This window comes from Dinoponera quadriceps, unplaced genomic scaffold (genome assembly GCF_001313825.1).
Source record: "Dinoponera quadriceps isolate SergipeBrazil2010 unplaced genomic scaffold, ASM131382v1 scaffold1308, whole genome shotgun sequence".
In the NCBI taxonomy this organism is placed as follows: domain Eukaryota; kingdom Metazoa; phylum Arthropoda; class Insecta; order Hymenoptera; family Formicidae; genus Dinoponera; species Dinoponera quadriceps.
Window position 1 is genome coordinate 1 of NW_014555613.1, and position 12,721 is coordinate 12,721.

Genomic DNA, 12,721 nt, shown 5'->3' on the forward strand with positions numbered 1-12,721 from the left:
TATATATATAGGCACAACATATCTAGATACATCATCGTTAATTACATATAATCATGCTTAATTATATTTCATTGAGCATATTTCAAATATTTCATGTATAAAACATTTTTTAACGTGTCGACGACTGCAATAACAATACATTATTGCACATTCCTTATATTGTAATAGTGCTATGATGTTTCCTTTTTTCCAGAAGTGGACATTTCAACATTGCTGCAATCTCACGGCAAATAGTGTAGCAACATTTGCAACAATGAATTTGCGATATTGCAATATTGCGGTTGCAAAAATTCCTGCAATGTGTATACAATCTTTGTGCACTGTATCGGATATAGCTTATCGTAAAATTTGATCACCTCCGATCTAGCGGATTATAAGGTATTCACGTAGATGGAAGGCGAATAGAAAGAATATACTACAATGCGGTAAAAATAATAAAAACGCTATGAATAAATAAAATAACGAAGAGTTTATATATGTGAGATTACACATTCAATCACAAAGCGATTATTTTATTTAGCAACTTCATCTTAAGAACAATGACGGGGACCTTTCAGAAACAGGTGTAAAAAGAATTGGAAATCTCGCGTTGTTTTCTTTTTGCAGGATATTACAAGTCGGCTGAATTTTCGATCAAATTCAGCGATGACCGTAATTCCGCCGATTAATCGCCATTATTTCCGATAAAGCAGATGGCCGGAAGTATAGGTCAGCCTCGATGTGATACGGCTCAGGTGGTTATTTATGCAACGTTTAGCGCGACCCGAGGGGTGGCCGCCAAATCTGAGGTGGGAAACCGTGCTTCGGCATTCTGCACCCCTGCATTCTCACGCGAGCACCGCGATACGAGTAAAAAGCTACTTGTGCGACAAGCGTATTATCTTATATGTGTGTGTGTGTGTGTGTGTGTCTGCGATTTTATTGTCAAGTCATTAATAAGGAGGGAACAACGTAACGGCTCCGATAATTGCCTTCCCCTCGCATCAAAACTATTCATGAAATTATACTTACTTACTGAACAGATAGTACACATTCATCACAATAAATTCATAATGAAACGAAAGAACCGCTAATTAAAATGGATTATTCATAATAAGAAAACATTAATTATACATCGCCAGTTTAAAAAATTATCTCTACTGCAGAAGTTTTTTGAAAATTTTGCAAAAATCCACGCTAGAAATTTACTTTAAATATTAAAAGTTAAAATATTAGTATGTCCATCACACGCACCTATTATTAAAATTATAAGTGTCTTATTATAAAAATTAAATAATTTATGTGTTATACATTTATAAAACTTCGTATGTTATCTTATAATTATTCGGCAATGTTTTTCTTTATTAGATCGATTGGATGAGAATGATCGTTGTAGGCGATTTCTCTGCGATACGGAAAAATTAGAGATCCGCAAGGAAGACTTTTTTTTCAAGAATTTGTAATATATTCTATGATCCTTGTGCTTGCCGCGCAGTGAATTCATGATATCAGCATAACGGGAAGCAACGAAGGAGGAAAGAGAAACGGACGTTATTCCTTGAGCCCTTCGACCTCCGACCCTTTGGACTACTATTGCAGTCGCCTGCTTTCGTACATTTCTATACACACATCTGCCTTATGTTCTCACGCTATTTTCCTACCAGCTTAGAGCCTTCCACGAGCACTGTGTACCGCTGTACTGAAATTTCAGGACGGTTACGTACGATCTCGAAATACACGACTAAAATATCTAACGTTAAAATATGAAAAATCGCGAAATCATACGGTTTAATTTAAAGAGAAAAAAGAAATATCACTTATACACCTTAATATTTTCCGAAAAAAAAATCTATTTCGAAATTGTCAAAGAAATCTATTATTAGTATTTGATTAACTGAAACATACTGCTTTATTAATAATTTTGTAGGAAAATATTATCAATGCTCTATTATTGTTATGTGAGATAGTAACTCGGGAGAAAAGTTTTCCATATATAATTATAGATATAATTGTACATAAGCTATCATATATAAAATTGTCTATATATAAAAAAAAATATATGTGTGTGTGTGTGTGTGCGTGCGTGGTTGTAATCCGAAACAAAATAATACAATTATATATAATGTATATATTAAGATACATAACTCTGTATCATTTTCTCTGTACTGTTTTCTCGAGCAGTTTACTGATAGTACGTCTGTTGGTTGATCCAATCTCTTTCAAAACAAAGTTTCCTATTTCACATGTTTACTGATTATTCATTTTAATTACTAATTATTTGTTTAATGCACAATAACGAGATATTAATATTAGGTTGGAACAAAAGTCCGTAGCATTTTTTAATAGGTGGCATTTAGATAATAGAGAAGCGACGATCGTTAGGTGCGATATATGGAAAGCCGCCATTTTATTTCTCCGCATATGAAAGTTTCCTATTTCACATGTTTACTGATTATTCATTTTAATTACTAATTATTTGTTTAATGCGCAATAACGAGATATTAATATTAGGTTGGAACAAAAGTTCGTAGCATTTTTTAATAGGTAGCATTTAGATAATAGAGAAGCGACGATCGTTAGGTGCGATATATGGAAAGCCGCCATTTTATTTCTTCGCATATGACACTAGTGGTCTGTTCTTTTTAGCTACACTGATGCTATAAGTTAGATCGAGACAAAATATTCTTGTTTCAGCAGTGTAGCTGAACATGACCATGGGAGACGTCAAAGCAGCAGGTTGGCCATTCTTGGAAGCTGGATTATAAAAAAGAAAGCAAGTTATTAGAAAATGACGTGTGAACTATAGCTTGGGCTCTTACGGCCATACATTGGAATTGGCAGAAAAGTTAATTGACAAGCTTTAACGATAATACATCCACAGGTGGAAACAACATGGCGCTGAATGATTTAGCTAACCAATCAGACGGTTTTCCTCAATGTCTTCTCTATCATCTATCATCTAAGACTCTACCGTTGTGCTTTTTGAACACAATCATTGGTTGCGTTCGGAAATCACAACGGTTAAGTGAGTTACCTCACTAATTATTATTGGAATATTCTTTTAGATTTACGACGGATATAAAAGAATACTTCAATCAAAGGCGATAATTGGTCAGTTTTCTGAATGTACCCTTCAGTTTTTCAAAATCTATAGTATCATAGTTTGAACTAATGCAACCTATTAGTGCAGTGCAGTTCAGTTGAACAGACCACGAGTCGAGCTGAGGTCGTATGGATTGTCTACTAGTTGGCTTCGACGCTCGACGCTACCATGAAATTGTACCTTTAGATTTTCCTTTATTTTCAAGTTTTACTGTGTTTAACAGCAAATTCGATATTTTTATTTTTACATAATATGAACTTACGAGAAGGAGAGATAGGTCAAGTTCTTTTTATTTTCAAATAGTACGACTCAACGAGATAGAATATTTGTCCATTTTTCATTTAGTGATGAAAACCGGTGAAAAATATCCTTTTAATTTTCTATAATTCTATGAAAGAAAAAGTTGCATTATAATTTATGAATATATAAAAGAGAGAACACTTTTTAATGTAAACGCCGTTTATATATGTGCGATATTTCTTCACGAGATACAATTAAACGCAATTCATCGGAAATTTTAGTTATTTGGCAAATTTTGATTTATATTCCTATATCAACTAGTGAGAAAACTTGATATATTCGAGAACGTATCTCTAGAAATTAGAGGATTTTCTTGGTTGTCAAATATTTCTACACCATCCGATATTATTTTTATCGCATTGTGTGTGACGATCTCACAATTTTCATCTGTTGCAAATCTGTAGCAAAAAAGAAATTTTAACGACGGTCTCCCCACGATTGACGTGATCGTTCTTGCGCGACACGACGTAGTACGACGATTCACCAATCCCCAAGCTCGAAAAATGCCGAGTGTGACTGTCGCGCTTGCCGTCGTTCAGTACCTGCTGTGCATGAAAGAGAACCTTGAAATTACACGGTGAAAAGTCATGACATCGAAAACATTGTGCACGTAGCGACGAAATGAGGCAAATCGTGTCGTGACGTTAAGGAACGTGTCTTGGTCGCCTGAGAAACGCTCCCAAGGTTAAATCCCGTCGATCTATCCATGTATTCAAATGGTTACGATCTCGCATTATAACCTTTTTTGTCACGTATGCATCCCTTGTCATCAGCTGATGAGTTCAACGTAACTGTGCTCACGCGGCAGTAGACAGTTCCCAAAACAGTTCTCCATCCACGATTCAAGAAGAGGAAACGTTGTCATGGCAGATCTCGCCTTAGGAGAGCTCAGCAGCGATCAGACTGAAAAAGTACTACAGTTTCAGGTGCGCAAATGTGCTCTCATGCGGTGGCCTCGTTTTTCTTCACGACTAACGACGTCATTAACTTTCAGGACCTCACCGGGATCGAGGATTTGTCAGTATGCAGAGATGTCTTACAGAGGCACAATTGGAATTTGGAAGTTGCAGTCCAGGTGTTGTATCTTATTTTCTTACATCTTCATCAATATTTTTTGCGGTTAATCTGATAAAGCTCTGTTCCCTCGCCGATAACATCGGCACGTTGACTTATAATTGTTCGATTAAGTGTTTAGATTCCTTCTATATCGACTTTTTATATAGATTCCAATTATAGAGATATCTGCTCGATCTCAGACAATTTTGTATGTTGTAGGAACAACTGAACTTGTATGAAGGCAGACCATCCATGTATGCGCAAGACTCGCGGTCCCGCCCACCGCAGGTTGTAGATGACAGTAGTTCCAGAATTTATTTCAATTATCCCGGTAGCTCTGGCGGAGGCGGTGGTCTCTTGTCTTACATTTTGTCCGTGTGTTACAACATAGTGAGCAGTATCCTACAGCTAGTTTTTGCAATATTTAGGACAAATGTTAGACCTGGTAAGTGGCCCCTGTCCTTGATTATACACTTTTAACAAATCTAAATTGTGGTAACTTCTCTATCTTTACACCTATTGTTCATTTTGATTGAGATCTTAGATCATGTAGAACATACAGATATATAATTATTTTACCATCTCACTAAAAACAATGCAATTATCATGTGATCAATTTAAATATTTTCTCGAAAAAATTGTCCTAGCTGAAAGCAAACATTCAAGTGACTGTTTGCAGAACAAAACAATGTGCATATCTTTCATCTCTGCTTATCTATATTAAAATTATCATTTATGTTATTCTATTTTGTGCTTCTGCAAATTTTAATTTACATTAGTGTATCACTTCTGCAAATTTTAATTTACATTAGTGTATCACTTCTGCAAATTTTAATTTACATTAGTGTATCACTTTTATAATTAACAATTCATTCAAGTCACTTATTTTCTCTTATACTTAGTGTGATATATTTATTATATGTATATATAATCAGATACACTTAATATATTTAAGCTCTAATTGATCTTTCTCTTTTTACTGTGATTTATGATTACAGTACGTAAAATTTTGTTATATTTCCTCTTTCTCATAATAATTTTTAAATATGACAGTAATTATGATTGAAACTTCACTAGTTATTATATCCCTGTACATATTGACTTACAATTCGTGCAATCAACTAATCAAAGCCAATAAATAATAATATCTTCCAAGTGTCCTCCGATCCAGTGGAAGATGTAGTCAACTTTATTAGGTCTTACGAGGAGCGTTACGGTAACATTCATCCAGTATTTTACCAGGGCTCCTATAGCCAAGCTCTTTCGGATGCAAAGCAAGAATTAAGATTTCTATTGGTATATCTCCATAAAGATGAGGCACAAGACATCGATCAATGGTGCAGGTAATTTCTTTTTACAACATCCGAGTTACTTCTCCAGCGGATAACAAAGATATAATCCACGTGGTTTAACGACAATTGTCGTATGCTTTTTTCTTCTAGAAATACATTGTGCGATCCGGAAGTAATTCGATACATAAACACGCACACTCTCTTTTGGGCGTGCAATGTAAAATCTGGAGAAGGCTACAAAGTCGCCGAAGCATTGAAGTCGGGTTCTTATCCTTTCTTAGCGCTGATCGTATTGAAAGACAACAGAATGACGATAGTCGGTCGGTATGTAAAAATATTTGTTGCACTTTAGATATGATATTTGCGCACAAAACGGTAAAATTGCTGTTTCTTAAAACTTTTTTTGCATTCCAAACTCTCCATTTATTTCTTATTAGCAACAATCGAAACGTTTGTAACAAGCTAGTTTGAAAGAAATTAATGTTTCTCCTCTTTGTAGAATGGAAGGTGCACCATCTTCCGCTGATTTAACGTCACGTTTACAAACCATCATAGAACGTAATGAAATTAATTTGATCCAAGCACGCCGAGAAAGGTAAATTAAATTGATTGTAAGACTAATGAATGTCAATACTCAGAAACAAAGGAAATATTGATATTCAGTTCTATACACACACGCACGCACGCACACACGCACACACACAACAGAGAGGGGGCATACATTTGTATATATTTTATATAAGATATGATTCTGATATGTACACATATATAATTAGGGCAGAACGTAGCGCTGCGCAATCGCTTCGACAACAACAGGATCGTGCTTACGAGGAGTCGTTGCGCGCCGATCAAGAAAAAGATCGCAGGAGAGAAGAAGAGCGAAAAGCACGTGAGGAGCAAGAAGCCCGAGAAAAGGAAGAACTAAACGCGCAAGAACTTGAGATTCAACGTATACGACTTGAGAAAGAACTGACTGTTAGTAAAGTGCCCCTTGAACCAGAACCGTCAAATCCTAATGCGTGTCACCTTCAGATCAAGCTTGGAGAAAGGACGATGAAAAGAAGATTTCTTATGACTGACACGGTGGAGGTAATCATGAATATCAAGTGAATTAGAAGTGATCTGTTTGTTGCCACACGTGCATGCAATAAAAAGTATTCCTGAAGTCACCTGCCCATGATTCTTTTTTTTTTTTCAAAAAAATTGCATATACAGATCAAGACGTGTGTGTGTGTGCGCGTGCATGGAAATATAAATTTTTGTTTCTCTTTTCAGGACGTTTATTATTGGATATTTAGCCAACCAGATTCCCCAGCAAGTTTCGAAATAACAACAAGTTTTCCCAGAAGGATTCTGTATCCTTGTAGAGACATTTTGACCCTGTTGGATGTTGGTTTAACCCATAGAGAGGTTCTTCACGTAAACGATCTAGACGATTAATTTTGATCGTTAATTTAAAGATACAGCATTTTTCGAATTTTGGTATCATTCCATGAAAAAAATGATACTGTCATGAGGGACACTTATCAAGAAATATCGATATCGCATTACGACAGCACATACATACGCTACACACATACATGTATATATATAAAAATAATATGTGTACATATATATATGTCGGATATTTCTGAAGTATAAAATCAAATTTGAAAAAAAATTTATTCCATTCATCTTAAAGATGAAAGTCACATGAAGCAAAAAAAATGTATAAATTCAAGCTCATATAAGTTTGTCTCATCCTTACGATGAGCACAATACGTTCCTAAAGTTTGATCATCTATTTCAGAAATATTCTGTTATATATATATACACATACATATATACATACGTATATATGTGTGTGTGTGTGTGTGTGTGTATGTGTGTGTGTGTGTGTGTTTGGTACATTCTAGTATTTTATGTGAGCTACTATAGTTTACTGGAAGAGAAACAGTCACAAGGTAATGTCAGGAGATATACCAAAATGATAGGAATCAAAAAAAGGAATGTCGTATTATTGCTTATTAAAATTACCAGTGTTAACAGATTGGTACAGCTATTCAGCCATCACCGCACTTACCGAAAAATGCATTTCAAATAGTAAAAAACGCGATAGATAGGGATATGTATTAAACATTAAGAATTCATTGTGTAAAGCGATCTCGTAAGCAAAAAGGGAATGTACAACAAAATGTTTCTTTTGTATCTTCCGATTAAACGGTGTGTTGGTATTAAGTGACGATGTTACATGCATGTTACGAACAAATTTCGATACCTGGACAAATTTGAATTTTAATATAGATTTATCCACGTATCTCTTTGCTCGTTATATGTATACACCATGAATTTTTCTGTCTTGTATAGATAAATATTATATATAAAAAAAAAGGGCAAATCATTCTTTAATATGATCGTTACATGTGTAGCACACAATCAGTTCCTCATCGACTAAAGGCGCATACGTTCGTGATATAGTTTAACGAAACTAATATTAACGGTGAATAACGAATTTTATGAATCATAGTGTGTAAGTTCCAACAGAACAAAGGATTTTTATCGACCAATTGAAACATTACAATCTAATAGCATTTATACTATTTCTGTTCGGCAACGAATGATTCCTAACATTGCGACTATCGTTAGTACGTACCCTATGCTAAATGTCTGATGTCTATGTTGTGATGTCAAAAATGTCATCGAATCTTATCGGTTATCAGCCAAACACAATTGTCTCTATTTATATATATATATATATATATATATATATATAAATAGAGACAATTGTGTTTGGCTGATAACCGATAAGATTCGATGACATTTTTGACATCACAACATAGACATCAGACATTTAGCATAGGGTACGTACTAACGATAGTCGCAATGTTAGGAATCATTCGTTGCCGAACAGAAATAGTATAAATGCTATTAGATTGTAATGTTTCAATTGGTCGATAAAAATCCTTTGTTCTGTTGGAACTTACANTTTGTGTTTTATGTTAAGTTTCGTTTTAAGTTCTCCTTTTCTTTCTTATGATATAATACACGACAAATTAATATATTTCAATCCTGATTGCTAAATGTGTTCGCACAGTTGTGATTTATTTTTTTTTTTTCGTTTTCTTTTGAAATGTTACATATTCGCACTCACAGATGACTATGTACAAATTCTCTTTATACCACACATGCAAGTAAGAATACAGGCAAGTTCAAGATGTCCTCAATCATCAAATCAATACAGTATACCAAAGTTGGTAAATTCGGACAACTTTTGGGTAACTTTTCTTATTGATGCTTTGCTCCAGAAGTTTTTGATGTAAATTTGAAATACAATTGGGTATTTACCCCATGAATATCAAATGTCAAGGCCACAACTTTTTCTTACTTTTTATGTACTTTTTATTTCATCAATAAGTCCCAAAGTTGCAAACATTTATCAGCTGTGCGGTATACGAAATAAAATTCCCGTCTCGTGTTTATTGCGCGATCTTTGGAATAAGAGTCTGTATCTTGCCTAATTCGCTCATCATTTTATTTCGGATGTGTTTTAGGTTTTGGTGATGGTTTTCCCTTTTTTCTTTGTGCGTGACTGTGAGCGCGCAGAATGTTGAATACTTTATTATCTAATTTTACATCGAACCCACCTGTATCTCCGGTACTAATACCAGGAGGGAATTGTAATACACGACATGCGTTTAACCGGGAAGACCTTAACATATCGTGCTTTGTGACTATCTGAGAACCTCCTTCCACCTTCTTGTAACCACAACGTGGTATTGAAGCTTGTTCTTTTTCTATGCTCTGGAAAATGTGGAATATATATTTTGTGACAAGCAATACACAAACAAGTCCATGCGATACCTATTTTGTATACAGGATGTATCCCAGCATAAGGGGATCATGACACCTAAATATCTGCTTATAATGATACGAGAAATCTGTTTGGAGCACAATTTGAATGGTTTCGAATACCATAGAAGGGAAATTTTTTGTATGGTCATTCCTTTCGATTGCTTTTAAGATCCCCATATTTCCATGATATTTAGTTATTGTTCTCCTTACACTGGGACACCCTGTGTACATACGTAAGGTATACGAATTTAAAAACATGCATATGTCTGTATACAGACAGCACTTACGACAAAACGATCAAAGTCCCTGTTACTGCTGTCAGAGTGATCAATGTTATCTTTATCCTTGATGTCATATGAAGATGTTCGATAATTAGTGTACGAGATACCCACTAAAATAAGGAAAATAATTTAAAATAATCACTTGAACAGAAAACAGGCCATTATGCTCTTCATTACCTTTCGAATCACGATTAACTTTTTCTTCCATACGCTTTAGCATCATGTCATGTTCTTCATTGAATTGGTGTTGTAATATATTTGCTATTACCTCATCGTTATCAGCATCTACATCAACATCTTCATCCTTATGTTTGACCGCCTGTATTGCACTTCTATTATCCTCACTTAAATATTTGTTTAACTCCCTAGCATGATATCGAAGTAACTTTAGACACAAAATTATAGAAAGTGTTAATCTTATATATATATATATATAAATATAATATATATATATATAAATATATAATAAATTCAAACTCTCTTTGAATGTCAAAAACTTTAAATAATAACGGAAAGTAACAATGCACGCGCTTAGGCACGAATGAAGGCATAAATCAAAGTATATATGCATTTTATAGTCCGGCAAATCTTACGACGGTGAATAGAGTCCTCGCAGTACATAATTATCGGACGCAGACAATTTTACGAGACTCATGTAAAACTATACGACGTCCGTGACACTCACATCTTTCGCATTTTCACATCGAGTTGTTCGATTGTAATATCCGACAAATTGAGAGGATTTTCTACAGGTTGTATCTTCGCCCAAGTCTTCGGAATTGCCATTATTTCGGTCAAATAGCGTCCGTGTTTTCGGTGAAAAGACGATTCTTCAAGACGATAATGTATGCGCGCACGATTGAACACAATGCGCGGAGGTTAAGGATATGACACAAGAAGGTGCAACATCCAACTCGGGCTCACCCGACTGTGCGCACGTGAAAATGCCATTGAGAAACGTTCGTTCGTTATATCACTGTGACGAGATACTGTGGTGAGAACCAACCTCACAAGAGTTGCGACTGTCAGGTAGATCTAGATCTGAGCTAAATTTATAATAGTGTATATACGATAAACCTTGAGCGCTCACTGTGCTCACGTTGTCGTTGATTTATTGGATGCACTCGACATTTAGTTTGCGATCACAGTGTTTTAATTTTACGATTTATTATTATCCATTTCTTTTTCTCGGGTTTTTTTTTTCTGCACAGATGGTATAACCGAATGATTGAAACAGTCGGTCATAACGTCACGTCGGTAACGCTCCAAACTCTGAATACTTATATGTAACGTTTTCAAACACGTAGTTCTTAATGTTGTATACAACGTTATTGTTAACAATATTTGACCGAAATATTAAAAATATTCTTACACCATAATTGTAATATTTAGGAATATTACATTATCAAGTAATGTTTATAAAATTCATATAAAATTAATATTTCAAAAGATTGACTTAATGTTTCTTGCTTGCTGGATATTTCTTAAGGATTACTTTCCCGTACATATCTTCAAACAAACGAACGTTTCCTTGCTGTTTCAAAAGCAATAAAGATATCCAATTGATGCACGATATTCAAGTGGTAACAAGATGGTACAATATATTAAATAGACTAAATTATATTAAAATAATAATTATACCGCAATATATTGTGCATATCTCCAATTGCTGCAATTGCCTCAGGGATTGCACGCGCACAAATATATATATACACGCACACACACTCACACTTCTAGTTATTATTAATTTATTCCAGTAAATCTAATACATACACAAACGATTTTTTTTGTAATGTTTTGTAGTATTCCATCGCTTCCCTCAAATTGTTCTTCAAATTCCATAGCTAAACTTTAAACTAATCTTAAAAACTTAGCTATGCCAAAACAATGATTTGGCAAGTTCGCATTAACGAGAAAACAAAGTAGATCCTAGTTTCTGAAACAGGTAGAAAAGACTGAACAATACGTATGCTTATTTAAGGTAGTCGGTATCTGTTACAATTGCATTTAATCGTTCTAAAGTAATGCATGGGGCACGACGTGTCTCTCAATTTACAAGTCTAGTGCGAATGTATTACTGAATGTTTTCTTTTTTCTTTTCTTTTTTTTTTTTTTTATAAATACGATGACAATATGTACAAATATTATTAATATACGTGTACACATGGATCACAAGGACAGCTTCTAGATTCGTTATTTGTAACTATGCAGGTGTCGAAATGCATCGTTTCAAAGTTGTCGATCTCAGAGAAGATAGCATAAAAGAAAAATCCATTTACAAGAAGTGGTAAGTAGCTTACACTTTCTTCTAACAAAAAAGAAAAAAAATGCATTCGAAAGAAAAAGGAAGAAGCAAAGAATAATCCATTTTCTCAATAACGTGATTAATATCGAGATAATTTTCCAACATCATAAAACGACAGAGAAAAACGAATCTGCATCGTATTCGATTATATTACCCATGCATTACAATAGAATGCATCACGCGCTATCTCTTTTGGAGTGGATTCAAACGTAAAAAGGGATGGCCAATAAGAATCTTATCGTAGTTATATATCGGCTCATAATAATCATGTGCTGTAGTATAAACAGTTAATTACTCAGCAATAGATCGGACACCGATGTTTCAACCGATTTGACACTATTCGACGATTGTATATATGAGTATCGATTAAGAATAAAAAATACAAAAATGAGTATGTCAAATTACGAACATGTACGAAACAAACATTACTTACACAGATTCCGTGTAACACAGGTTTGTTTTCCTGTTGAGTTGTTCTATCCAAATGAATAAATTGGCAGTAATTATATCAATATCTAGTTGTTGAGTAGTTAAATATTTGCCACATGTGATTAATGCGCACTGAGATAGCTGC

At 34.5% G+C, this 12,721-nt stretch overlaps 2 protein-coding genes across 2 annotated transcripts; one reads left to right on the forward strand and one right to left on the reverse strand.

Annotated features, from left to right (window-relative positions):
• The first annotated feature begins 3,882 nt into the window (after window positions 1-3,882).
• Window positions 3,883-7,333, forward strand: LOC106744886 (FAS-associated factor 2-A). Its single transcript, XM_014620012.1, has 9 exons — window positions 3,883-4,066; window positions 4,156-4,308; window positions 4,377-4,457; window positions 4,658-4,883; window positions 5,595-5,781; window positions 5,881-6,054; window positions 6,230-6,325; window positions 6,507-6,819; window positions 7,006-7,333. Exons 2-9 carry the CDS (start codon window positions 4,246-4,248, stop codon window positions 7,168-7,170), a joined length of 1,305 nt encoding a protein of 434 aa, XP_014475498.1. The 5' UTR covers window positions 3,883-4,066; window positions 4,156-4,245; the 3' UTR covers window positions 7,171-7,333.
• A 1,368-nt stretch (window positions 7,334-8,701) lies between these two features.
• LOC106744887 (serine/threonine-protein kinase RIO3-like) lies at window positions 8,702-11,177 on the reverse strand. The gene is made up of 4 exons (XM_014620013.1): window positions 10,528-11,177; window positions 10,020-10,207; window positions 9,849-9,952; window positions 8,702-9,510 (listed from the first exon to the last, which is right to left on the reverse strand). Exons 1-4 carry the CDS (start codon window positions 10,626-10,628, stop codon window positions 9,241-9,243), a joined length of 663 nt encoding a protein of 220 aa, XP_014475499.1. The 5' UTR covers window positions 10,629-11,177; the 3' UTR covers window positions 8,702-9,240.
• Window positions 11,178-12,721: the final 1,544 nt, after the last annotated feature.

Bases quoted from the DNA above. Each gene is read 5' to 3' on its own strand.
- LOC106744886 (XM_014620012.1), top strand. From the start codon at position 4,246: ATGGCAGATCTCGCCTTAGGAGAGCTCAGCAGCGATCAGACTGAAAAA. The intron at 4,309-4,376 runs GTGCGCAAATGT...ATTAACTTTCAG, and splicing joins AAAAAGTACTACAGTTTCAG to GACCTCACCGGGATCGAGGA. The intron at 4,884-5,594 runs GTAAGTGGCCCC...ATATCTTCCAAG, and splicing joins TAGGACAAATGTTAGACCTG to TGTCCTCCGATCCAGTGGAA.
- LOC106744887 (XM_014620013.1), bottom strand. From the start codon at position 10,628: ATGGCAATTCCGAAGACTTGGGCGAAGATACAACCTGTAGAAAATCCT. The intron at 10,208-10,527 runs GTGAGTGTCACG...ATATCATGCTAG, and splicing joins GATGTGAAAATGCGAAAGAT to GGAGTTAAACAAATATTTAA. The intron at 9,953-10,019 runs GTAATGAAGAGC...TCCTTATTTTAG, and splicing joins AGTTAATCGTGATTCGAAAG to TGGGTATCTCGTACACTAAT.